At 43.5% G+C, this 27,024-nt stretch overlaps 1 protein-coding gene across 1 annotated transcript; it reads left to right on the top strand.

Moving 5' to 3' along the window:
- Nucleotides 2,057-27,019, top strand: LOC109833181 (ergosterol biosynthetic protein 28). The gene is made up of 3 exons (XM_020400756.1): nucleotides 2,057-2,489; nucleotides 3,575-3,781; nucleotides 26,949-27,019. The coding sequence occupies exons 1-3, from the start codon at nucleotides 2,375-2,377 to the stop codon at nucleotides 27,017-27,019; spliced, it is 393 nt and encodes a 130-aa protein (XP_020256345.1). The 5' UTR covers nucleotides 2,057-2,374.

Below are 27,024 nucleotides of genomic sequence, written 5' to 3'. Positions count from 1 at the left end.
AATTTATGGTCCTTACACTCAAGTTTGAGATCTGCTCTTGCATTATAATTTCTTTGATTAATAATGTTTGGTGGAAAATTTGTAGTAAATAAAATAAAAGAAATATGATTTGTATTCTCTCGATCTTAATTACAATTTGAATTCCGATTACAAAAGAGAGGAGAATTGATCTGAATTATCCCCTTTGTTTAATTCTGGGTTATTCAGGGTGGCGATTGAGTGCCTCTCTCGAATGCTCGCGTCGGGTTTGCTCTCCGTTGACGATCCAAACGTCTTGATTCACTGGAACAGTATCTCCTCCTCACGATTTGACATTGTGGAGAACTTGCAAAGCAAGTTTGAGAACTCTAAACGAGTTGATAACTCAGAACGAGTTTAAACTCTTGAAAAAGAGTTGATTTGAACTGAAAAATCGGTTAATAAGCCAAGGGAATGCTCCAAGAACTTTGTTACTGCAGGAAACTCGAAGATGATCAGCTACAGGAAGCTTGAAGATGATCCGAAGGAGCCGATCTCTAGATCTCCAAGATACTCCAAGATCCAAAGATCCGAACTCAGTTGAGTTTACCCCTATTGAGCCGATCTCTAGATCTCCAAGATACTCCAAGATCCAAAGATCCGAACTCAGTTGAGTTTACCCCTATTTATAGGGGATTAAGGGGTGTAACCGACTCCAAGATCCAAAGATCCGAACTCAGTTGAGTTTACCCCTATTTATAGGGGATTAAGGGGTGTAACCGCCCCTTAATTCGCTTCTAAGTGGGGCTGAATGGGGTGTAACCGCCCCCTTAAACAGCTCCCCAAATCGTGGGGGAAACGGTTTTAAAACCGTTCAGTTCGTACTTTGAACGAGGCAAACGCTGAAAAATAGCGTTCAGGGCCCGAACTCTGTGTTTTAGACTTAAAACGCAGAGTTTGGCCTATTTTGGTGGCTGAATGCACAGGTCGCGCTGCATTGTAAATTTGAAACGTAAAGTTAGGATGCAGAGATGAACTCTGCGTTTTGGACTTGGGACGTAGAGTTGGGCTCTGCATGAACTCTGCGTTTTGGACCTGGGACGCAGAGTTGGGCTCTGCATGAACTCTGCGTTTTGAGTCCACGAACTCTGCGTCTGGACTTGAGTGCTGGGGATGGCCTTTGCGTTTTTAACTAGAATGCTGGGTATGACATCTGCATTTTGATGTTATAACACATGGATGACCTCTGCGTTTTGATGGTGAAACGCAGGGATGACCTCTGCGTTTTGATGTGAAGAGACCATCGATGGAGCATTGCAAAGATTGTCATCTTGTAATCTTCATCTTGGCTCCTTGAAAATACGAGAGTCATCAGATTGTAACTCCCGATGTTGATTGTGAAGACTGTTGATTAGAACTTTTATCAGTTGTTGTGAAGGTCGTCAGATTGTAACCTTCATCGATTTACGTGAAAGCCTTCAAATTGTAGCCTTCTGGAAGCCGTCGAATTGTAACTTTCATCATCGGTGTTTGATAGAGATTGGCTATCTGTTGTGATTTTTAGACAGCTTACAAATAAGAAATTAATTGTGTGGCTCATGAGGACGTAGCAAGTTTGCCGAACCTCTTTAAACCTTGGTGTACTTTTCTCTACTGCGTTTTCTTGGTGTTTTAGGAGTTTAGCGTGGCCCCGGGCATTTCCCCCCCAACATCTCATAAGATTAAACTGTATTAAACTAGATAGACTGCTTTCAAACAATTAATACTATTTAACCTAATAAGGATTTCAATGATTTGAAAGGCTACTTCAAAATGTTAAAGATTTGAGGGAGTAATACTTAGAAAACCTTTTTCTTTGTCATATGATGATTCATTGTTATAAACCAATTACTGAGGACCTATCTGTGATTAGTAAATAATGTTAAAGAGCGTAATGATGTGAATTTTCTATTAAATCGGTGTAATTAGTTTCTTACCCAGATGCTAGGGATTCAAACAATCCAATAGCAGTGCACGGGAGTTTCAAATGGGAAGTACGTAATATAAATATAGCATATAATCTAGTGAAATATGGACGAGCCATGAGGATATCAAAGTGACCGCAATAAATACCCTATATGTAATCACCTCGTGGACTAGCACGTGACCGCAATAAATACCCATTCGCTGCTGTTCATGAGAAACACCGTACAGGTTTCCACTACCAGCGCGTGCCACGTACACAGGTGCCAGATCTAGACCAGCTGATAAATCCAGCCCAGAGCCGGAGGCATCTGTCTCGGTCGACCCCGTATTTGTTTAATCAACTCGTGTCCCTTGAGCTTATAGATCTACCCCCTCTCTCTCTCGCGTTTTCGCCCATCACCTGTTTGTTAAATTGCCTCAACGAGAAAACACGCATACAAAAAACGGGAAAATGAGGGCCCTGGGATGGTGGCTGATGCTGGTGGGTTCCCTGCGTCTCGCCTCGGTCTGGTTCGGTTTCTTCGACATCTGGGCGCTTCGCCTCGCCGTCTTCTCCCAAACCCAAAGTAAGTCACCCCTGTAATTGGCAAAAGTAAGTCACCCCTGTAATTGGCATTCTCTTTTCCTGAAATGTTTTCTGTAGTGGCGATTTGATTACTGAAATATTGACAATGTTTCTAGAAGTTACTAAAGGATGTCAAATGCGCGCATTTAGCATAGGTTTAGAGTAGCATAAGAATGCCGACTAAAGCTGGAAACATGTTTGATAATATACTGCTGATGCGCTAATTATAGAATTATTAGATAATGAGAGTTGGAACTGAAGAAATGACTCGTACCCGTTGTGGACTGGTGAACGACAAGTTGGATTCAACACAAACACTGTGTACTCTTGGATATCTGAACCTGAAACTGGCTTTCTTGTTTTTATCAAATGGCAATTCTGTCTCTTGATTTTGGTGCCATTTGGAGTTAGAGTAACATTTTGGAGGTGTTTGCTTGGCCGTAGTGTTTAAACTGCATAGTGGACAAGATGGACTTTTCCTACTCAGTAGATGGACTAACATGTCTCTCCCTGAGTCCTTCCCTTAGTTTACTTAGCCGGGAAGTTGGAGCCGCTATCGCCATAGATGTTGTTGTTATGTTGACATTGAATCGATATTTTTTACAGATCATGTACCATTTCTTCTCATCTCTCATTATGGAATTGTGATTCTTAGCAGATGTAATGTTTACTTGTTGTTAACGGTAATGATGGACCTGATTTTATAAGGAAAAAACTCCATGTATGATTCACAAATAGCTCTTCAGATCACTTCTTGGACTTGTCTCTGTAAATTCGCTTCTGCAGTAAGCTACTCTGTCGGATGCTATGCTTCTTTTGAAATTGAAGACTATGATGTCATTACATCTTCAGAGCCTCTTCAGCATTTGCTTTGAGATTTTTTTTTCTTCAGACGTATTTTATTTTTCTATCAAAATAAAACATATTTATAAGAACATTGTGTTGAAATTTTAAAGTTGATTGCTAAAAGGTGTATTCTTTTTTCGGCATAATCTGCATCATTTTGTAACTTAAGGGAACACACAATCTGTTTGATGGATGATGATTATATTTGTTACTAACACAGAGCATAACTGTTAAATGTAGTGACTGATGTTCATGGGAGAACATTTGGAGTTTGGACGCTTTTGACTTGTACTCTGTGTTGGCTTTGTGCATTCAACCTTGAGAACAAACCTCTGTACGCTGCAACCTTCTTATCCTTTGTCTATGCTTTTGGTCATTTTCTGACTGAATATTTGATATACCACACGATGGCTGCATCCAACCTGACCACTGTCGGTATCTTTGCAGGTAAGTTGCTTTTCTTCTTCCACCCATGTCCTCCCTTTGGTTCTTTTACAATATGGTAGCTGCAATTGTATTCTCGTTTTATTGTTTTAAAAGCTTATATTCAGTTTAGAATATAGTTTTAGATCAATTTTATATGATAATTCAGTTCTAGTTTCATTTTTCAAACTCTTGGTCAGATCGCAAACAGAACTGTGTTGTCTGGGAAAGCTATAGTTCTCTGCATGTGTTTTTGATGATCTAATTGGTAATTGAATTTAACTAAGAATATCCTTTATTAACATGCTGCTGTACAAGCAGAACTGAACATACATTAAAGCTTATATTCAGTTTAGAGAATAGTTTTAGATTGTTTTTGTTTGATAATTCAGTTCTAATTTCGTTTTTAACTCTGGGTCAGATCGCAAGCAACTGTGTTGTATGGGAAAGCTATAGTTCTCTGCAAAACTGCTAATTGGCTTTAACTAAGAATATCCTTTATTAGTACGCTGCTGTAGATGATAATGGAAGTCGCACACCCTTCCTTCCCTCCTGTACTCTCAAAGATGATCAAAATCTGGGAATATTAGCACGGTTAAACTGACTTTATTAGGCTCTCAATATTTATATTGTAACTCGATAATTGAGATTCTAACCAATAGAACTTTTTGTTTGGGTACGGAATTATCAAAATGCTGATCATCGCCTCTACTTGATCTTAAACCAACTCTAATGGTAGGGTGTGGATTTAAATAAGCAACGGACCATCTGACCTGATCCCAAACTGGATCTGGAGGGCAGGTGCTGGATCGTATGCCTTTGTTTGACTTATCTATGCTTATGTCTTTTTTTTTCTTTTTTTTGGGTGGAATTATGCCTTTGTTTCTTGCCTGGCTGGATCTTCTTACCTTTAGACCCTGTTTGGCGAAGGGTTAGAGAGAAAGGATTGAGGAGAAAAATTAACATAGTTAACCCATTTGTTAATCTGAAGGGTTACAATTTTTAATTCGTTAGGTTGGTTTATTTAATCCTTTGGGACAATTTTTGTGTTTCGGAACAAAATGGATCATACGATCACTTTCTTTGAAAACAGAGGGCGTATCTCTTACTTGTTTTTGTCGAAAGTAGTCTTCATTATCGAATTCATTACAACTTTAATCGTTTACAATGAATTCAAATAACAAAAATAAAGATTACAACTTTCTAGAAAATAAACACAAGAACTGTTTATCAACTCTTGCTTGCGTGAGATCTTTGCCTGTGCCGGGGATGTTGATATCCGTGGGTTACCGCGGATCAGATCCGGTTGTCAGAAAATTAACAGAGCTCCTACTTAGGAAGCATTCGCTTGAAGCACTAAAATCGACCAAGAGAAATCAGTAACTCTTCTCGAGATTAAGACCAAGTCTAATATCAGGGAACGGATGGAGGAAATACGAGTTCAGATCCTTCGAAAGCCTTTCTCTTTATGTTGAAGTTCGTCGGGACTTGACTTGCCTTCGTTGTAAATTCGTGCTCCTTTGACTCAATCCAGCGGCACCTCGCGCTCTTGATAAAATTCTGCCCCTGTGAAATGAACCCCTAGGCCTGTATTTATAGGCTTTGGTTGGGGGTTTTCGGATAAGAACGACGGATTTGGCCTTATCCTCTATTGACAACCGTGTAACCACGCTTGAAGATGATATCTAGGCAGTTGGGAACCTCTGGAACAGAAGAAATCCCATGAAAACAGAAAAAAATACGTTTTGGACGTTCTGGACAACTTTGGGCGCGAGACAGACCACAGTGACTCGCGCGTGCGTGGGTCACCACGAGGGCCGCGGGTTCCGAACCTTGTTTGAGTTCTTTCGGTGTTTTTTGACTTTCCCGGACTTGTACTTTATGCCGATTTGCGTATTTGGTTGTCTTGTTGACTTGTACGCTTCGCTGATTGATGAACGCGAGCTGACTGACGAGCGCGTTTGGTCACTTGGAGCTGACCGACGTGCGCGAATTGACTGACGAGCGCGTTCGGTCACTTAGATCTGACCGACGCGCGCGAGCTGGCTGACGAGCGCGTTCGGTCACTTGGAGTTGACGGACGCGCGCAAGCTGCCGACGCGTCCGAGCTGACTGACGAGCGCGTTCGGTCACTTGAGGCTGACCGATGCGTTCGGTCACTTGGAGCTGATCGACAAGCGCGGGCCACTCGGATAATCCTTCTTGACTCGGATGATAACGTTCATCGTCTTCTCTTCGTCTCGAGCTACGTGTAGACACCTATAGGCATTTTTAGATGCCTACAGATACCTCTCCAAAGTATTTCAGACTTATTCTTTTATATATGAGTTTGGAATGTTTTGGATAAGATAGGCCTGGTTTTCAATCTCTTCAGTACTTTGTAGAGGAGATCGGGTAGGACCTGTGAATGGATTTAATTCTTGACTTCTTCAGTCTTTAATCCACTCAGTATTTTGTCGAATAGATGATGTTCTTCCGACGCTGTGTTTATCGTCTGGCCGTTGTTAAAATCTTGAGCCGAGTTGGTGTATAAGCATTTGAACTTAGCTCGTGTTGTTGAGTTGACGTTGAACTGATCGTCTTCATCGGAAATTCATATCTGGATCGCAATTAAACTCCCTGGAATCATCCTTTAATTCAGAATTTTTTCCTTAGCCTTACTTTAGCGAAATTGTCGATGCGTTGACCGGCATCGACCTTTACTGTAACGCGTTGTCCGTCGTTGACCTTCGCTAAAATGCGTCGATCGGCGTTAACACAGTTTATACTCGTACGTTTGCTGGAGTCTACACAGTTTAAACTCTTAAGATATTGGAGCGTGACGGTTCCAAGTATCGAGGCTGCAGGACCAACTATTAAAGCTAATTCATCTGTAGGTATGGATTTTATCCTGAGGTTGTCAGATGCTCAAGTCACGAGAGCAACTAATGAAGCTGGTGTGTCAGTGATTATCGTATTTATAGGATTTTTGGCAAACTCTCAGCCATCAACGAGTTTGACGAGCCTTTACCGACTACCGTTTGAGTCGGGCTAGCATGCAGATTTTTTAGATCCGTTCCGCATGTAACGTTGTGTTAAAAGAGTTAATTTTTTTAGTACTACGATGTTGAATACATAGGCTTCATCTTTCTCGTAGGAATGTATTACCCGATAATACGTGTTAAGCATTGACCTATCTCTACTTAGGTTTCGGGATAAAATTCCTCAGACTTGTATTCTGGTGTTTTTTTCACTTAGTGAAAGACTAAACCGATAACTCGTGTTAGACATAGACTTAGGATTTTTTAGCAAACCCTCAGTCTTTAACGGATTTGATGAGCCTTTACCGACTATCGTTTGAGTCGGGCTATCATACAGATTGTTTAAGTCCGTTCCGCATGTAACGTTGTGCTAAAAGAATGAATTCTCTTAGGTTTGACGCTATGATATTGAATACATAGATTTTATCATTGTCACGGGAATAGACTACCCGACAACGCGTGTTAGATGCTGACTCATCCTTACTTAGGATTCAGGATAAAAGTCTCTAGAATTAGATTCTGGTGTTTTTTTCAATCGGTGAAAAACTAAACCGACGACGTGTGTTAGGCGTTGACTTATCTCTACTTAGGATTCAGAATAAAATTTCCCACGTGTGCAAGACACAGATTATGATGTTATCAATAACAACCTGCCATAATATCGAATATGTGGGTTTTTATCAAAGACTAACCGGCAACGCGTGTTAAGCGCTGACTTATCCCTATTTAGGCTTCGGGATAAAATTTCCTAGACTTGGATTTTTGGTGTCTTTTTCAATCGGTGAAAGACTAAACCGACAACGCGTGTTCGACATAGGCTTATCTCTATTTAAGAGTCGAGATAAAGTTCCCTGCACGTGTAAGGCGTGGATTTTGGTGTTATTAATAACAACCTATCACAATGTCAAATATGTGGGTTTTTGTTCTTTTTACGGTTAAGGGCTAACCGATAACACGTATTAGGCGCTGACTTATCCCTACTTAGGTTTCAGGATAAAATTCTCCATATTTGGATTCTAGTGTCTTTTTCAATCGGTGAAAGACTAAACCGACAACGCGTGTTAGGCGCTGACTTATCTTTACTTAGGATTCGGGATAAAATTCCCCGTGCGTGTGAAGCACGGATTTTAGAGTTATAATGTTGAAATATTGTGTCTTCTCTTGGGGCAAAGACGAACCCGATGCAGGAGAGAAATAATTTTATATTCTATCTCTCAAAGCTGAAGATGAAGAATTTTATATTCTATCTCTAGTCGTCAAAGAAAACTCAAAGTGAGATCTCCACTTCCAGAATCCGGGAAGGTGAAACTAAAAGTGAGATCTCCACTCCAAGAATCGAAAAGATTCGGATAATCCTAACCGTCAGAAGATTTGATTACCGAACTAAAGGTGTGTTTCTCGTTTATCGAGAGTGAATTACGGTTTTGACTCTAACTGTAGGAAGGTTTAACCAAGTGGGAGGTTTGAGATGACCCTAACTGTAAGAAGGTTTGATCGCTCGATTTGAAAATGGACCTCTCGTTCATGGAAGGAATCGAGATGAGATTTTGGTTGTGGTCCTTACTATAGGAAGGTTTGACCAGGTGTGAGGTTTGAGATGACCCTAACTGTAAGAAGGTTTGATCGTTCGATTTGAAAGTTGACCTCTCGTTCATGGAAGGAATCGAGAGGAGATTTTGGTTGTGATCCTAACTGTAGGAAGGTTTGACTAGGTGGGAGGTTTGAGACGACCCTAACTGTAGGAAGGTTTGATCGCTCGATTTGAAAGTGGACCTCTCGTTCATGGAAGGAATCAAGAGGGGATTTTGGTTGTGGTCCTAACTGTAGAAGGGTCAGACTTAAGTGACCCGTGACTGGGAGGGTTGTCTTCATCGAGGTGTTCGTCCACATCTGAATCGCTAACTATTTTTGGTTAGCAATATTGTGACGGCTGGATTCATCAAGTTGATTGAACAGAGCCCGAATCTGTTGGTTATGCTCTTTCTTCATCCGAATCATGACCATTTCCAATTCGAACTTGAAGTTTTCTTTTTGTTTGGCTAAAGCATCCTCGATGATCTTGGCCATTTGTTCGGTATTGATCATAAACGCCTCGCAAAATTATTGGGCTGGATATCGTATTATCAGAAGCGACTGCAGAGTTAGCATCTGATGCTTCATCATTCGAGGATAATCCTCTATTTATCCTTTGATAGTCCCTACGTCTAGTAGTCCCTGTGCGTAACCGAGTTAGACGATACGATACGAGGGGGTTATAACTAAAAAGTCGAGTCGACTTTCCCTTATCAACCATGTTAATTGTGAGTTCTGGAAGTTCGTCATCTTGAACGACTGATCGTTTCTTGCGGAAACGCTTTGGCTTGGTTTTCGACGCTTCAGAGGAAAACCTTTGGAATACCAAGACTCTCTGTGGAGTGGTCTTAGGGGCAGCTACACGTTGATAATACTGTCCTGATGAGTTTGACACACGGACAATGAAAGTCCATCTCCCGGTACTCCTCTTTTGAGATCTATTCGTACCCCCAGCCCGATAGTATAACTTAGCGGCATAATTACCGGAGCAACCTATCGTGTGTTGGCATAAATTCCCAGGTATAACGTCGTCGTCGTCAGACGAAAACGTTTCCTTCTGGGGGTTCGACGTATTGTTAGCGCTCTCAAGAGTCACACGTTTTGAGCTACGCATTCGTGAGCGTGGGACCTCAACGGGCTCTCGGACTTTGACACGCAGTCTGAGACGGTCGGTTATGGGAGTTTCCTCTTTATGAGAAGGCTCAGACTTATTGTAAGGGCGAGTACGACCCCCAGCTCAATGAGTTGCTTAGGGTTTAGTCACCGGACCCAAGCGTTCTTTGATCGAAAGTTTGCCTCGATCCTTGTGCAAAGGACCCAGACGATCCGTTATTGCTTTCTTGTCTTTGGATGAGTTCACATTACCGCGTGGCTTCACTGGAAGTATCGAATCAATCAGCGCAGGGGCGGAACTCGACGGAATCAGAAAAACGGGTGCAGAATGTCTCCTGTCTTGGCCCTGGCGTGGGTCAGATCTTGGTGACTCGACCCTGGTGATCCGTGGCTGGGAGGGTCAGACTTGAGTGACCCGCGGCTTGGAGGGTCAGACTTGAGTGACCCGTATTTTTTGATCTTTTCGGCCGCCGTCTTGGACTTTGGCCTTCATATTTTGTGCAGTCTTGGTTGCTTCTTTTCTATTTCTTCCTCCTGTAATTTTTTGGTTTATTGCACAAGAATTCTTGCATGCGCAAGCAATGCGCGACGTTTCTGAATTCGCTCCTGAAGAGTTGAGCGGGTCCTTTTGATGCGGACCCATTCATTCTTCGTTGGCTCGGAGAAGGAGGGGGCGTTTGCTCGCTGCTGGAACACTTGGCGTCTTCTGAGTTTCAGATCTGCATCGTAGCAGATCTCGTCAAAAGGCTCCAAAGCCTTAGCGAATTGGCGCGCGAGGCCTTGACGTTGCCTTTGACGTGCCCTCTTCGATAAGATTGGCGCGCCTTTAGTACTCAACTCATTAATTAAGGAAGAGTCCAGATCTGCAGATCCGGGCCGAAGGGGCGTTACAAGGTGCAGCTACCGTAACAACGAGGGCGTTGATCTTCCTACGCTTGCGAGTAGAGGAGGATCTAGAGGAGGAGGACGATAGATACTCCTCGAACTTCTGTTGGTTGAACTCGTACTCGGCCTATTCTTCAACTGGGATCCGGATCCGAGGTTACAACACGTCAGCTTCTGCAGAGAAGCTGTTGGCTCCTACTGTGGTCGTCGGTTTGTTTTCGTCGAAAGTAGTCTTCATTATCGAATTTATTACAACTTTGATCGTTTATAATGAATTCAAATAACAAAAATAAAGATTACAATTTTCTAGAAAATAAACACTAACTGTTTATCAACTCTTGCTTGCGTGGGGTCTTCTCCTATGTCGGGGATGTTGATATCCGTGAATTGTCGCGGATCAGATCCGGTTGTTAGAAAATTGACGAAGCTCCTACTTAGGAAGTATTCGCTTGAAGCACTGAAATTGACCAAGCAAAATCAGTAACTCTCTCGAGATTAAGACCAAGCCTAATCTCAAGGAACGGACATGGGGAAATACGGGTTCAGATCATTCGAAAGCCTTCCTCTTTATGCTGAAGTTCGCCGGGATCTGATTTGCCTTCGCTGTAAATTCGTGCTTCTTTGACTCCTCAATTCAGCAGCATCTCGCCCTCTTGATAAAATTCCGCTGTAGGCTGTCTAAAAATCACAATAGATAGCTTATCCTCCGTCAAACATCGATGATGGAAGTTACAATCTGACGACTTCCAGAAGGCTACAATTTGAAGACTTTCACGTAGATCGCTGAAGGTTACAATCTGACGACCTTCACGACAACCGATGAGAGCTCTAGTTCAACAGCATTCACAATCAACATCGGGAGTTACAATCTGACGACTCTCATATTCTCAAGGAGCTAAGACGAAAATTACAAGACAATGATCTTTGCAACGCTATGACAAAAGAGATTACTTGTTAATCTCTCCAAAGCAAGACGCGGAACTCATCACCGCGCTCTAAGACCAAAACGCGGAGGTCCTCCCCGTGTATCAACACCAAAACGCGAAGGTCCTCCCCGTGTGTCAACAGTAAAACGCGAGGGTCGAACCCGCGTTACAACACCAAAACGCGGAGGTCCTCCCCGTGTGTCAACAGTAAAACGCGAGGGTCGAACCCGCGTTACAACATTAAAACGCTGGAGTCGGACCCGCGTTACAACACCAAAACGTTGGAGTCGGACCCGCGTTACAACATTAAAACGCTGGGGTCGGACCCGCGTTTTTCAACACCCAGCGAGTACCCAACTCCGCGTCTCAATTCTAAAACGCGGAGTTAGGATCCTGAACGCCCACGTGGGCGTTTGACTCGTTCAAACACGAGCTGAACGGTTGCAGGAACCGTTTTCCATCCACGATTTGAGGGATTTCCGCCCCACTATGAAGAGAATTACGGGGGCGGTTACACCCCCTTAATCCCCTATAAAAGCGAGTAAACTCAACTGAGTTAGGGGTTGGCTGGGTTGATCGGAGAGGCTGGCTTTTTTCGGATCTGGGAATTGGCAGCAACAGGAGAGATCCTTGGGCGAGCTTTTGAGGGGATTGGCATCATCCTCCAACGAAGATTATCTTCAACTTCGACAACAGAGAGCTTTGATCCTTGGCTTATCAACCGAACTTTCGGTTCAAATCAACTCTTTTTCAAGAGTTCAAACTCGATCAGAGTTATCAACTCATCAAGAGTTTTAAACTTGCCACGCAAGTTCTCCACAACGTCAAATCGTGAGGAGAAGACATCGTTCCAGTGAATCAAGACGTCGTATCGTCAACGGAGAGCAAACTCGACGCGAGCATTCGAGGGAGGCACTCCATCGCCACCGTGAAGAACCCAGTTTTAAACAAAGGAGAGAATCAAATTTGTTCTCTTCTCTTTTGTAATCGAATTGTAATCGGAATCAAAGAAATACAATTCAATTTTCTTTTGTTCTTCTCATTGCAATTTTTCCAACGTACAAAAGATGGCGACTCCGCTGGGGAGTAGCTTCTCTGATGAAGAAGTGGTGGCGTAATTCGATGTTCATCTTACTGGAATAACCGTCGAAACTCTCGTGGTAGAGTTTGATCAAGCCAAAGTTTGAGGAGGCTATCTCCTCCGGATCCCTTAGTCCTAAGGCTATGCGCAAGATCCACAAAGTCTCCAAGGAGACCAAAGCTCCAACTGTTGCTCCTATGCCGAAGGAAACCCTCTCCTTTAGCCATGATTACTCGGACAGTCCCTCCTCCTATGGAGTGGGCTCAGCTTTAGCCAAACTCACGCCAAAGCGACGAGTATCGGGTCACAAAAAGCCCATCGCGGAGACCAACTCCGTCAACGCCGACGACATCATTGCAAAAGCCTTAAAACAGGCCAAGAAGAACGCTGCTCATCGAAGAAGGTCTCAGCGACGGGCACAACTTCGAGAAAATCGATCCTCCAACCAACGCGAGCTTCGCGTTCGTGAGCCTAAACGCGACCCTGAGCTCCGCGTCTATGAGCCCGAACAGGAGCTTCGCGAGAACCAGACTGAACGCGGCCCTCAATGGCGCGTTTTACAGCCAAAACGCGAACCTCAAGCCTTCGTTGAACGCGAACTTCAACTTCGCGTTTCCAAGTTAAAACACGACCCTCGCGTCGACAATGAAGAACGCGACCCTCATGTCGCCAAACCAAAATGCGACCCTCGCGTCTCAGGTGCCAAACACGACCCTCGCGTCTCAGGTGCCAAACGCGACCCTCGCGAGCGCAACCCTCAGGGGTGCGTTCCACAAAATGAACGCAACCCTCAGGGGTGCGTTCCACAAAATAAACGCAGCCCTCAGAACTGCGTTTCACCAGCAACACCTGAATACTCTGCGTAGCGCGACTAGATTGAGGGGCGGATATAAGAAGTTTATGGATTCAAGGCATCTCAACCAGATCCATATTCACCAAGAGCCAGTCCTGTCCAATCATGGACTGGGGGTTCCAGTTCAAACCTCACAATCAGTGAGTAATTCTCCTCGAATCTTTACAACAGATTTGAGAGGGCTCATATCGAGAGAAAGACCGATGTCGCAAGTCATTCGTTCATTCCAATGTGAACGGCTGATTCCTATGGTCCTCTCGGGATATCAATGCTGCTCATATGTGACCAAACCATTGGTGTTCGACCAATTAACGGACGTTGCTTTGTCTAACCAACGACAACATTCGCACAGGAAGAAGTCTCCAGAGACCGAATATCCTGAGGTCACTATCAATGTGATCGACAGAGGGAAAACCTCGGGTCCTAGTTCCGATGACTCTGAGACAAGTCGTTCGCCGACCGTCAGAGAAATCGCTAACGAGTTTGAAGGAGCTTATGATGAACACTCAGCCATTGTAGAGTCCCAATCATCAAGCTCTTTTGTTGAACATGAGAGCTCCGTTTATATGACGGGAAACAATGAAGATCTCGCAAAGAGACTTGATGAGCAGGAGGCCATGCTTAAATCTCAGCAGGAGGCCATCAATGAACTCATGGCCCTGTTGACTCAAATCGTCGCAGACAAGGCCAAATCTCAGGAGATAGATTCGCCACCTAGGCAAGAATCTTTCAGGAGAGAAAAAGCGTCTTCATCCCGACCTCACACAAGTAAAGGGAAGGGAAATGTGGTTGATGATACGGCTTCTGACCAAGAAGCCCACAACCTGGAATCTTCCTCTGATGAAGGAAGAGAGACTGAGAACGAGTATAATCTTCAGTCTGCCAAAATGGAAGAATTGGAAGCCCGCCTCAATGTCATGGCCAACAGAAGTGAGCTCCAAGACGAGGGAGTTGTCAGACCCTATCCTGTCGAATGAGATGCAGCCCCTTATCCTCCAAAATTTAAAGTCCCGACGCTACAAACTTTTGACGGCACGGGATCACCGAACCAACATATTTATCATTTCAAGTCACAGACTGGGAATGTAATATCAAACGATGCCATACTGGCTCGATTGTTCATTGGCACCCTTAAGGGAGTTGCCTTTGAATGGTTCAGGAAACTACCTGCCGGATGTATCCAAAGGTGGGCAGATTTAGAGAGAATCTTCCTGTCAAGATTTTTTGAAGAGGATACAGAAGTCTCCATCCATATCCTTCTCGCCACTAAGCAGAAGAAGAGGGAATCCGTCAAAGCCTTCGTCAAAAGGTTCCGAACCATGGCTCTCCGGTGTTCGTCAGGAATGACACAGTCTACACTGGTAGAGACCTGTCGACACAACTTACAAACCGACCTCCTAGCCCGAATCGGAGTTGCAGAATGTCGTTCTTGGAGACAACTAATCTCTCAATGCGAACAGGCTCAAAAGATTATTGCCAGGATCAAAACTGAAGAACAAAGTAAGTAGGATCAACCTGAGCAATCGGACCAAGCCCAACCTTCTCCTGAGCAATCGGACCAAGCCCAATCTCCTCAGTCAAAAGGGGAAGATACTCCGGCCGCTGAAGCCAATCCTTTCCTGTAGAATGGCGGGTCCAATAACTATCACGTTAATAGTTACCTCTGATAGTCAAACTTATTAGATAGTGGCCCACTAGACGATGTGTCATGTCTATCCTTTTCTCCCCTTGCACTTGTTCAAGACCGGGGGTTGGTTTATTTGTAGTTAATTGGATTATGAGTAATAAATTTTCTGAGTTATCATGTTCAATGGAATACCTCTGTCAACCACAAAATATACCAAAACTATCACGTTAACAGTTACCTTTGATAGTCCATCAATCTGCCAATCTTCTTCAATAGGATGGTAGGTCTACAAAACTATCACGTTAACAGTCACCTCTGATAGTCCATCAATCTGCCAATCCTCTTCAATAGGATGACAGGTCCAGAAATCTATCACGTTAATAGTTACCTCTGATAGTCCATCAATCTGCCAATTCTCTTCAATAGGATGGTAGGTCCATAAATCTATCACGTTAACATTTACCTCTGATAGTCCATCAATTTGCCAATCTTTCTCAATAGGATGGTAGATCCACAAATCTATCACGTTAATAGTTACCTCTGATAGCCCATCAATCTGCTAATCCGCTTCAATAGAATGACAAGTCCACAACTATCACGTTAACAGTTACCTCTGATAGTCAAACTCATCAGATAATGGCCTACCAGGTGATGTGCCTCTATTCTGACTTCATGGATAGTGCCCCACTAGACGATGTGCTTTGTCTACCTTTTTTTTATTCTCCTGCTAAGTCTTAATCAAGACTGGGGGTTGGTTACTTGGAATCCATTGGATTAAGAGTAACGAATCTTTCACATCGTCGAGTTAACATTACACTTCTGACGATCATCATCCCCACAGAGTATGCATTCAACTTGCATCACTCCTAATTTGTCACGTTAACAATATACCTCTGACAACAATCAACTTATCAATCCTTGACAATAGGATTATAAGTCCTCAAAATTGCTCAAATCGTAATCTTCCCCAGCAAGACGCTAAGTCTTCAAAATCTTGTTCAAATCACAAGCATCAAAATTTATCGCTTTTGATGATAAACTCATTTAGCAAGTTTCCCCAGCGAGACGCTAATTCCCAAGACCTTGTGCAAATCACAATTACACATTCTCTTGTCACGTTAACATCATACCTCTAACAAATCCACTTATCAATTCTCATCAATAGGATGGTAAGTCCACAAAGTTGCTCCAATCGCAACATTATCTTGTCACGTTAACATCATACCTCTGACAAATTCACTTATCAATCCTCATCAATAGGATGATAAGTCCACAAAGTTGCTCTAATCGCAACATTTTCTTGTCACGTTAACATCAAACCTCTGACAATCCACTTATCAATCCTCGTCAATAGGGTGATAAGTCCACAAAGTTGCTCTAATCGCAACACATTCTCTTGTCACGTTAACATCATACCTCTGACAATCCACTTATCAATCCTCGTCAATAGGGTGATAAGTCCACAAAGTTGCTCCAATCGCAACACATTCTCTTGTCACGTTAACATCATACCTCTGACAAATACACTTATCAATCCTCATCAATAGGATGATAAGTCTATAAAGTTGCTCCAATCGTAACAAATTTCCGTCAAGTTAACATCACACCTCTGACAAAATTCACTTATCAATCCTCTTCAATAGGATGATAAGTCCACAAAGTTGCTTCGATAGCAACAAATTCCCGACCAAATCAACTTATCGACTCTCTTCAATAGAGCGATAGGCCCATAAAATACTGTTAGGTTAACATCACACCTCTAACAGTCTACCCCCCAATGAACTTGTTAATCCTTTTTTCAACAAGAATAACAAGTTGTCATTATAAAATCCCCAGTGGATTAAAGATTTTCTAGAATTATCCTAGTGATAATAAAAAAATTTTCTGAATTTTATTCTAAGTGAAAATTCACGCCAAGTTAATACTACACCTCTGGCACTTCTAATTTTCTTTCAGTGTTTCGAATAATACAGGAAGAAACAATGACAAAGCCTACGTATTCAATATCGTAGCCAGTGATTATCATTAAATTAATAATCTCTGAATCCATACCTTGCATGTATGGGGAATTTTATCCCGAATCCTAAAAAGGGATAAGTCAACGCCTAATACGCGTTGCCGGTGAGTCATTGACCGTAAAAAAGGTAAAAACCCACGTATTTAACATCGTGGCAGGTTGTTATTAATAACGCTAAAATCCATGCCTCACACGCATGGGGGAATTTATCTCGATCCCTAATTAGAGATAAGTCTGCATCTAACACATGCTGCTGGGTAGCCTATTCCCGTAATAATGGTGAAGTCTACGAATTCAACATCGTAGCAGGTTGTTATTAATAACACCAGAATCCATGCCTTACACGCATGGGGAACTTTATCCCAAATCCTAAGTAGGGATAAGTCTACGCCTAACACGCGTCGCCGGTTAGTTTTTTTTCGTAAAAATGACAGTCTATGTATTCAAAATCATAGCATCAAGTCTAAGAGAGTTTATTCTCTTAGCACAACGTTACATGTGGAACGGACTTAGATAATCTACATGCTAGCCCGACTCAAACGGTAGTCGGTAAAGGCTTATCAAATCCGTTGATGGCTGAGGGTTTGCCAAAAATCCTATGCATGTTCGTAGGCCCATTAGCTTAATGGATGTGAGCCGGGACTTAAAACGAATAAGCTGAAGACAAGTCTCAAAGACTTAGTAAAAAATGCACGGAAGCCACTTCCATGTCTCAAGTCAAAACGCCGAGGTCAGACCCGCGTTGCAAAAATCATGACGCCGAGGTCACACCCGGGTTCCAACTTTAAAAACGCCAAGGTCAGACCCGCGTTACAAAAATCATGACGCTGAGGTCACACCCGGGTTTCAAATTCAAAACGCCGAAGTCAGCCCCACGTCTCAAATTCAAAACGCAGGGGTCCACCCCCGCATTCCAGAAGCAGGATTATGACGCATACCTTCACAAAGATCCTACGTGGCAAATCCCTTCAACCAAGATGCCTTCGAAGCGAGTGCAGAGAACGACTCCTTTACGACAAGAAATCAACAGCTCCAGGATCAGAGTGAGATCCAAAGTATTCCGAAAATTTGTCCCAGTCAACCGCGAACTTTCGAAAACTTTGGAGGGGTTTCTAAAATTCCGCCCATGTGAAATGAACCCCTAGGCCTGTATTTATAAGCTTCGGTTAGAGGTTTTCGGATAAGAACGACGGATTTGGCCTTATTCTCAGTTGACAATTGTGTAACCACGTTTGGAGATGATATCTAGACAGTTGGGAACCTCTGGAATAGAAGAAATCCCGTGAAAACAGCAAAAAACGCGTTTTGGACGTTCTGGACAACTTTGGGCGTAGGACAGACCACGGTGACTCGCGCGTGCGAGGGTCACCACAAGGTGATCCGTGCGACCGCGGGTCACCCCTAGGTGACTCGCGCGGCCGTGGGTCACCAAGAGGTGACCCGTGCGCCACGCAAGTTCCGAGCATTGTTTGAGTTCTTTCGGTGTTTCTCGACTTTTCCGGACTTGTACTTTCTGCCGATTTGCGTATTTAGTTGTCTTGTTGACTTGTACGCTTCGCTGATTGATGAGCGCGAGCTGACTGATGAGCGTGTTCCGTCACTTAGAGCTGACGGACGCGCGCGAGCTGACTGACGAGCGTGTTCGGTCACTTGGAGCTGACCGACCCGCACGAGCTGACTGACGAGCGCGTTCGGTCACTTGGAGATGACGGACACGCGCGAGCTGACTGACGAGCGCGTTCGGTCACTTGGGGCTGACCGACGCGCGCGAGCTGACCGACGAGCGCGTTCGTTCACTGGGCTGACCGACTCGCGCGAGCTGACTGACGAGCGCGTTCGGTCACTTGGAGTTGACCGACGCGCGCGAGCTGACTGACGAGCGCGTTCGGTCACTTGGGGCTGACCGACGCGCGCGAGCTGACCGACGAGCGCGTTCGTTCACTTGGGGCTGACCGACACGTTTGGTCACTTGGAGCTGACCGACAAGCGCGGGCCACTCGGATAATCCTTCTTGACTCGGATGATAACGTTCATCGTCTTCTCTTCGTCTCGAATTACGTGCGGACACTTATAGGTATTTTTAGACGCCTACGTTACTCCATCTAAATAGGTGGATTTGTACAACTCTTGTTTTGAGGGGTTAACTCATTTAACCCCTTAGCCTCTCTAGAGGTGCTTGTAAATCCTTCTACTATTTTTTGTGTTTGGTAAATTATGATGGGTTAACTCAGTTTACACCTCGTTCAATTTTTTTCTTCTTATGTGTTTGATACGGGTGTATCTTCTCTTCGGAACTTAGCGATCCTCATGGGAGCTTGAGGATAGATGATTCTCATGATAGCATGAGAATAGAGGTGTCAAACAGTATCAGGGAACACAGGAGAAAGCGTGGAACGAGACGACGAGCAGAAGAATCGAAGTACCCAGTTTTCAGCCTGTGAGTCGACTCATGACAGTCATGAGTCGACTCATCAGGTTGAGTCGACTTATGACTGTCATGAGTCGACTCATCGCTGGTTGTGAAGATTTGTCCAGTTTCTGTCGAGTCGACTCATCACAGTCATGAGTCGACTCATCGAGGGTTTCCTGGTTCGTTTGGGATTCTGTTCACACGAATTCCTGTTGGTTTTGGGTCTGGTTATTTACCAAACCGCCATCCACGTTTGTACACCTATATAAGGGATAGTTTTAGGGTTTCTAAACAATCAGAGAGTTAAATCAAGAGAGATTAACTTGTAATTGAGATTTGGAGAGCTTGTTCTTCAATTCTAGAGTGAGATTGTGAGAGATTGTAAATTACATACTCATAATCTAGAGGAGGTATTTTCCTTCGCCCAAAATCTGAGTTATTCTTGTATTCTTATTAATTTCTCCTCAACACACCTTTGATAATTCCGCGATCAAAGGTGCTCGCACGGCAACTCGTATCAAGTTGGTATCAGAGCGATCAGATCCTACGAAGGGGGCATCCTGTGCATGGTCCTGACTCGATCGCAATACAAGAAGCTTGGCGATATCCTTACTTCCTTGGGAGGAGCCCAAGATTTAAGGAAGGAGAATATGTTTGAAACAGATAACTCAACAAGACTTGATGCCATGGAGAAGAAGATCGAGACGATCGGTTCGACGCTCAGTCAGCTCGTGGGTCTCATTAACAAAGGGGACAAAAGAGAGGAATCTTCTTCGAAGGGTAAGAAGAAAATCATCGAGTCCGATGAAGAGAGCGAGAAGTCTGATTCGGACGGGGGAACCGAGGTTGTTAGGGCTGCTGGACATCAAGGGGGTAAAAATAATTACCAAAATTTAAAGATAGATTTCAAGGTGGAGATTCCTGTCTATGATGGGAGTGTCAATGTAGAAAAGCTCGATGATTGGATTGAGCGTATGGAGATGTACTTCACCCTCTACGGATATTCATCCAAGGAGAAGATTGTGTTCGCGACATTGAAGCTTTCAGGACACGCGTTGACGTGGCGAAAATCCTATTGCAAACAGGAGAAGAAGGCAGCGTCGTGGAACAAATTCAAGGAGCTACTTAGGAAACAGTTCTATCCGGTGGGGTTCCTTGAGGAGCGTTGGTACAAGTGGTACGGCTTGCGCCAAAGGTTCAATCAGACCATTCAAGAGTACACGACGGAGTTCCAGCAGCAAGCAATGGTTCTAAACATCGCAACAGACGAGTACTCCATCTTCATGAAGTACATGGCGGGACTGATGATTACATCCGTAAGGAGATGAAGCTGTTCACGGTCGAGACGATTGCAGAAGCGAGCGTGAAGGCAATAGTCATTGAGGGCAAACAGAAGAAGGGCAACGAAACGAAGAGTGACTCCAAACAATCGGGAAACAAGTCGAGTAGCTCTCAACATAAGGAAGAGAAGAAGAAGGGTGATTAATCACTGCAAACAGACAGGGCACGTGGTTGATCGTTGCTGGGATAAGTACCCTCATCTGAAGCCGAAAGGGTTGAAGAAGAAGGAGGAGAAAAAGGCGTACGTGATAGCACAGGGTCCGAAAGAGGTTCCCGGGATGACATAGCCCAACAACAGCCTCAACCTTATGGCGGGGAAGTAGGCCACTAAAGAAGATGACGACCCGAGAGAGCAGCTTTTTGTTCTGAAGTTGCAGGTCAAGACTAGCTTGGTGGATGCCATTGTAGACACAGGGAGTCAGAAGAACCTGATATCTGAAGCGTTGGTACAAAAGTTAGGATTGAAGACGGTGAGGCATCCGAAGCCCTATCCATTAGGGTGGATTCAGAAGGAAGCGGGATTGAGTGTGGTGAACCAGTGTACGTTCAGATTTGCACTCCATGAGTCGTATATTGATGAGGTCACATGCGACGTGGTGCCGTTGGATGTTTGCCAGGTTATTTTGGGCAATCCTTACTTGTGGGATAGACACGCGGTATATGATCGGCGGGTCCAAAAGTATACGTTCACCAAAGATGGTGCGCAATTTATTTTTCGTTCGGCATCTCTTCCGCAAGAGACCAGTTTGGTGACGGTGACTCAGGCTAAGAGGTTGGTGAATGCGGGCAGGAGGTTCGTGTTATTGTTCATTCGGCCTTATGAAGAACAGCTAAGTAGGATATGCTTGTCCACATTGAGCAAGCTTCAGGAGGGAGATCTTGACAGTTTGAAGGCCAAGTATGCGGAATTGTTTTCGGAAATCACGGAACTACCACCACGGCGAGGTGTAGAGCACGAGATTATGTTGACTGGCGAGAGTTCCTTGCCAAACATAGGCCTATACCGCACATCAATACAGGAGTCCGAAGAGATTAAGAAGCAAGTTCAGGAGCTACCTTGCGGGTCGCCGATGTTATTGGTGCCCAAAAAGGATGGAGGTTGGCGCATGTGCGTGGATTACCGGGCGCTCAACAAGATAACGATCAAGAATCGTTACCCACTACCACGGATCGATGATCTTATGCACCAGTTAGAGGGAGCGAGGTTCTTCACGAAGTTGGATCTGAAGTCTGGCTATCATCAAGGTTTTAAATATCGGTTATCGGGAATTTATCGGACGATCAAAATTCTTATCGGATAGCGAAAATCGGGGATATATCGGGGATAAGTAGTATTTATCGGAGTGATATACTAGATGGTGTATATATATAATATAATAACTAAAAAATGTAATCTAACCATGCTTAATGAAATATAAACATACCAAAATGTAAATCATCATGTTTAGAATCACTAACCAATTGTAGAAAGCAAAACTTGCATCTTGACCGCACGATGAAACCATTCGATTGCATAGCCTTACTTATCGGCCGATAATCCCGATAAAAAAACCTTACTTATCGGCCGATAAGTACCGATAACGCCGATAACTCCCCGATAACTTGCCAAAAACGATAACCGATTAAAAATCCAAGTTATCCTATCGGAGAGCTCCCAAATCCGATAACTCGGCCGATAATATCGGTTATCGGTCGATATTTAAAACAGTGGCTATCATCAGGTAAGGATTCGGGAGGAAGACACTTGGAAGATGGCGTTCAAGACCAAACAGGGCCTGTTTGAGTGGTTGGTGATGCCGTTTGGTTTATGCAATGCTCCGGCGACTTTTATGAGGCTCATGAATGATTTGTTGCGACATTTTATAGAGGATTTTATGATTGTGTACCTTGATGATATTTTGGTGTACAGCAGGACCTGGGAGGAGCATCTTGTTCATGTAAAAAAAGTGTTTAGAGTATTGCAGGATGGACATCTGAAGCTCAACGGGAAGAAGTACGAGTTTGGGAAGGACAAGTTGGTGTATCCCGGCTTTATCATGGGGAAGGGCCAGAGGAGGATAGATCCGGGTAAGGTGGCGGTGATCACGAAGTGGCCGACGCCGAAGACAGTGACTGAAGTGAGAAGCTTCATAGGGGCTTGCTAGTATTTGCGCAAGTTCATTCGATATTTTTTGACTTATGCGGCACCGTTACATGGCCTCACAAAGGCTAAGGTTCAATTCGAGTGGGGAAGGACGCATGAGGAGGCTTTTTAGTTGCTAAAGAGAAAGATCTCGGAGGCAACAGTATTGGCGTTGTCGAATTTGCAGCGGACTTTCGAGGTGGAGACCGACGCATCTAGTTATGCGATGGGCGCGGTGTTGATTCAGGATGGGAAGCCGGTGGAATATCATTCTGAGTTGTTTTCGGGTGCTATTGCGAACTACCCGACCTATGACAAGGAGTTCTATGCATTGTATCAAGCGATTAAGCATTGGAGAGTGTACTTGTTAGGGAAGGAGGTGGTTGTGCACTCGGATCACAAGCCGTTGGAGTTCTTACATGCCCAGATGAAGCTACAGCAGGCACGGTACATGAAGTGGATGTCGTATTTGATGGCTTTCAACATCATTATTAGGAACAAAAAGGGGGCGGCAAACAAGTTGGCCGATATGTTATCTCGTCCGCCGGTAAGGGTTTTATTGGTGGCGACGCGCATTCAGCCTTGGTTCATTTGGAGTATGTACAGTTGTACGCATCCAGTAGAGACTTCAGTAGTGTGTTTGAGCAGGTGAAGGCTGGTCAAAGGGGGAGTATGCACTTGGAGAAGATAGCTTGTTGTATCGTGGAACATCACTATGTATTCCGAAGGATGGTGATAGGTTGCAATGGATTCGGGAAGCACATACCTCGCGTGTGCAAGGGCATTTTGGAATTCAGTAGGCGCTTCTCAATCTACGGCGACATGTGTTTTTGGCTACGGATGCTTGATGATGTGACCAAGTATGTTGGAGGGTGTAAGTTATGCTGTATTTCGAAGCCTTCTAACAGAAAGAGGGGATTATACCTACCACTACCGGTTTCTTCTAGGCCGTGGGAGAGCATATCTATGGACTTTCTAGGAGGATTGCCGACTACCAAGCGGGGGCATGACTATTTATACGTTGTGGTGGACCGATTCAATAAGATGGTGTTTTTGATTCCTTGTAAGAAGACCGTGACGGGAGCGGGTGCAGCACAATTGTTCTTCGAGCATGTGTGGAAGTATTTTGGGTTGCCGAGTTCGATCATTTCGGATCGAGACAGCCGGTTTCTCGGGCATTTTTGGGATTCTTTGTGGAGTCTGATGAACACTAGATTAAAGAAGAGCACGACTTTTCATCCACAAACAGATGAGCAAACGGAGGTAGTCAACCAGACTATGGTGCATATGTTGCGGGGGTATAATTCCAGACATCCTAAGACTTGGGATGAGAGCTTACCATATTTACAGTTTGCTTTCAATCGGGCGATTCATGGATCTTCGGGAAAGTCACCGTTTGAGACTTGTTATGGATTCTTACCGCCGAGTCCGTTTGATCTCGTGTTTTCAAGTGAAGCTACGATGGACGGCAAGGAGGGGAATGAAAGACAACGCGCTCAGCGATTTCTGGAGAAGATTGCACAGATTCATGCCACGGTTGAAGCACAATTGAAGAAGTCACAAGCAAAATACAAGGCGAAGCATGATCAACATCGGGTTCCTTGTAACTTTGGCGTGGGCGATATGGTGTGGCTGAAATTGAGTAAGGAGAGGCTAAAAGGAGAATGCAAGAAGTTGAAGCCTATTCGTTATGGTCCGTTTCGGATTCTCGATCAGATTGGCGACAACGCTTTTAGGCTGGATTTGCCGCCTTACTTAGACATGTATTCGGTGATCAATGCCGAGTACTTGAAGTTGTTTGAGCCTCCATTAATGGATGATGAAGGTGATGACAAGGTGATCTTACCGCATGTTGATGACTTATGGTTTGATAGAGAGGAGCCGCTGAAGGAAGACTGCATTTTGGAGCGAAAGACGACCACGACAAGAAGGGGAATGAAGGAGTCGTTTCTTATTGGACGTCAAGGTCAAGTTTCTAGCAAGGCTAAGTGGTTCAGCAAGAAAGGAGGGGCTCACGAGTTTCCTCAGCTGAAGTTCTAACTTGAACGGGACTTCAAGTTCTTAAAGAGGGGACACATGATACGGGTGTATCTTCTCTTCGGAACTTAGCGATCTTCATGGGAGCTTGAGGATAGATGATTCTCATGATAGCATGAGAATAGAGGTGTCAAACAGTAAGATTTCAGCCTGTGAGTCGACTCATACATGTACATGAGTCGACTCATCAGGTTGAGTCGACTCATGACTGTCATGAGTCGACTCATCGCTGGTTGTGAAGATTTGTCCAGTTTCTGTCGAGTCGACTCATCACAGTCATGAGTCGACTCATCGCTGGTTGTGAAGATTTGTCCAGTTTCTGTCGAGTCGACTCATCACAGTCATGAGTCGACTCATTGAGGGTTTCCTGGTTCGTTTGGGATTCTGTTCATACGAATTCCTGTTGGTTTTGGGTCTGGTTATTTACCAAACTGCCATCCACGTTTGTACACCTATATAAGGGATTGTTTTAGGGTTTCTAAACAATCAGAGAGTTAAATCAAGAGAGATTAACTTGTAATTGAGATTTGGAGTGCTTGTTCTTCAATTCTAGAGTGAGATTGTGAGAGATTGTAAATTGCATACTCATAATCTAGAGAATGTATTTTTCTTCGTCCAAAATCTGAGTTATTCTTGTATTCTTATTAATTTCTCCTCAACACACCTTTGATAATTCCGCGATCAAAGGTGCTCGCACGGCAACTCGTATCAGTGTTTGACAGGCTAAGGAGGGATTTAAACCCCTCCTTAAGCCCTCATTTAACCCTTTGCCAAACAGGACTCTAAGTCTTTAAATATAAGGGATTGTTTTAGGGTTTCTAAACAATCAGAGAGTTAAATCAAGAGAGATTAACTTGTAATTGAGATTTGGAGTGCTTGTTCTTCAATTCTAGAGTGAGATTGTGAGAGATTGTAAATTGCATACTCATAATCTAGAGAATGTATTTTTCTTCGTCCAAAATCTGAGTTATTCTTGTATTCTTATTAATTTCTCCTCAACACACCTTTGATAATTCCGCGATCAAAGGTGCTCGCACGGCAACTCGTATCAGTGTTTGACAGGCTAAGGAGGGATTTAAACCCCTCCTTAAGCCCTCATTTAACCCTTTGCCAAACAGGACTCTAAGTCTTTAACTTTTTAAGTAAAATGAGGTAATTACTTAAGCCATAAAGTAGTTTATGTTGTAAAGAGCCACCCTGTTGCATGAAATTGGTGCCCTTTCTGCTGTTTGCTTTATTTGTCCACCGACACACAACATACTGTTCTTGTCCACCTTTAGCTATTCTAAAGAAAGGTAATTTCTTAAGCCATAAAGAGTTTATATAGTAATAAAGAGCCATCCTAGTACATAAAGTTTGTGCCTCTTCTGTTTGCATTAATTGTTTTAATCAACATTTTTGTTAGACATGAAATAAAGGTACAAGAGGATTATTGGCTGTAATACATCAGTCTATACTACTGTCAAGGAAATTGTCTATGCTACTTCTCTCTCTTTTATTCTTCAATTTAGGAGAGCAATATTCTTCATAGACTTTGGAGATGTCAGTCAAATGTTTATTATATTTTGGAAATGCAAAAAAAACTGTTTCAACAAGCCTTTTGATTGCTTCATCACCAATCTTTGAGTATGAATATATCTTTTCAATCTGAGGGAAAAAAAAACTGAAGCCAAGAGACTTTCTAAAATGTTTCATGTAGATCTGGTGCAGTTTGGTATGCTGGGGAGGTACATGAAGAGGAAAATTTGAAGCAAAAAGAAAAAAAAATTGTCGCTCGTATCGTGAACTGGTATCTTATACACTCAAATTTTTGAGAGAAAGTATATCACCCGATTTATTCCTTTAGGTTAATATTTACTTTATGCTTTCTTCTTTAGCATGACAAAAAGATTCATGGGCTGGTTACTGCAAATTTCAAATTCAGAAATTTATTATTCAGTAAGAAACAAACTCATGTCGTGGGCATTTGAGAGTGATCAACAGTTTGATGATATAGAATTTTGGACTGTACAAGTCGCTTTGAGTTTGTTTGTTCCTCAAAATTAATTGTGTGACGGGAAATGCATAACTGTTCTGCCTACACATTATATTTCTATTCTGAGCGAGCACTTATCTTTAGCTGTATAATCTTTAATTGAAGTTTATATAGGGTTTTGTCTTACGATGTTCTGTTTTGTGGTATTGTAGGCACGTCGATTATATGGATGTTGTTACAATGGAATTCACATGTAGCAAACCTTACCTCGAAACTGAAATGATCAAT

This window comes from Asparagus officinalis, chromosome 3 (assembly GCF_001876935.1).
Source record: "Asparagus officinalis chromosome 3, Aspof.V1, whole genome shotgun sequence".
In the NCBI taxonomy this organism is placed as follows: domain Eukaryota; kingdom Viridiplantae; phylum Streptophyta; class Magnoliopsida; order Asparagales; family Asparagaceae; genus Asparagus; species Asparagus officinalis.
Note: the sequence above shows the minus strand (reverse complement) of the source record. Positions and strands in the feature narration are given on the sequence as shown.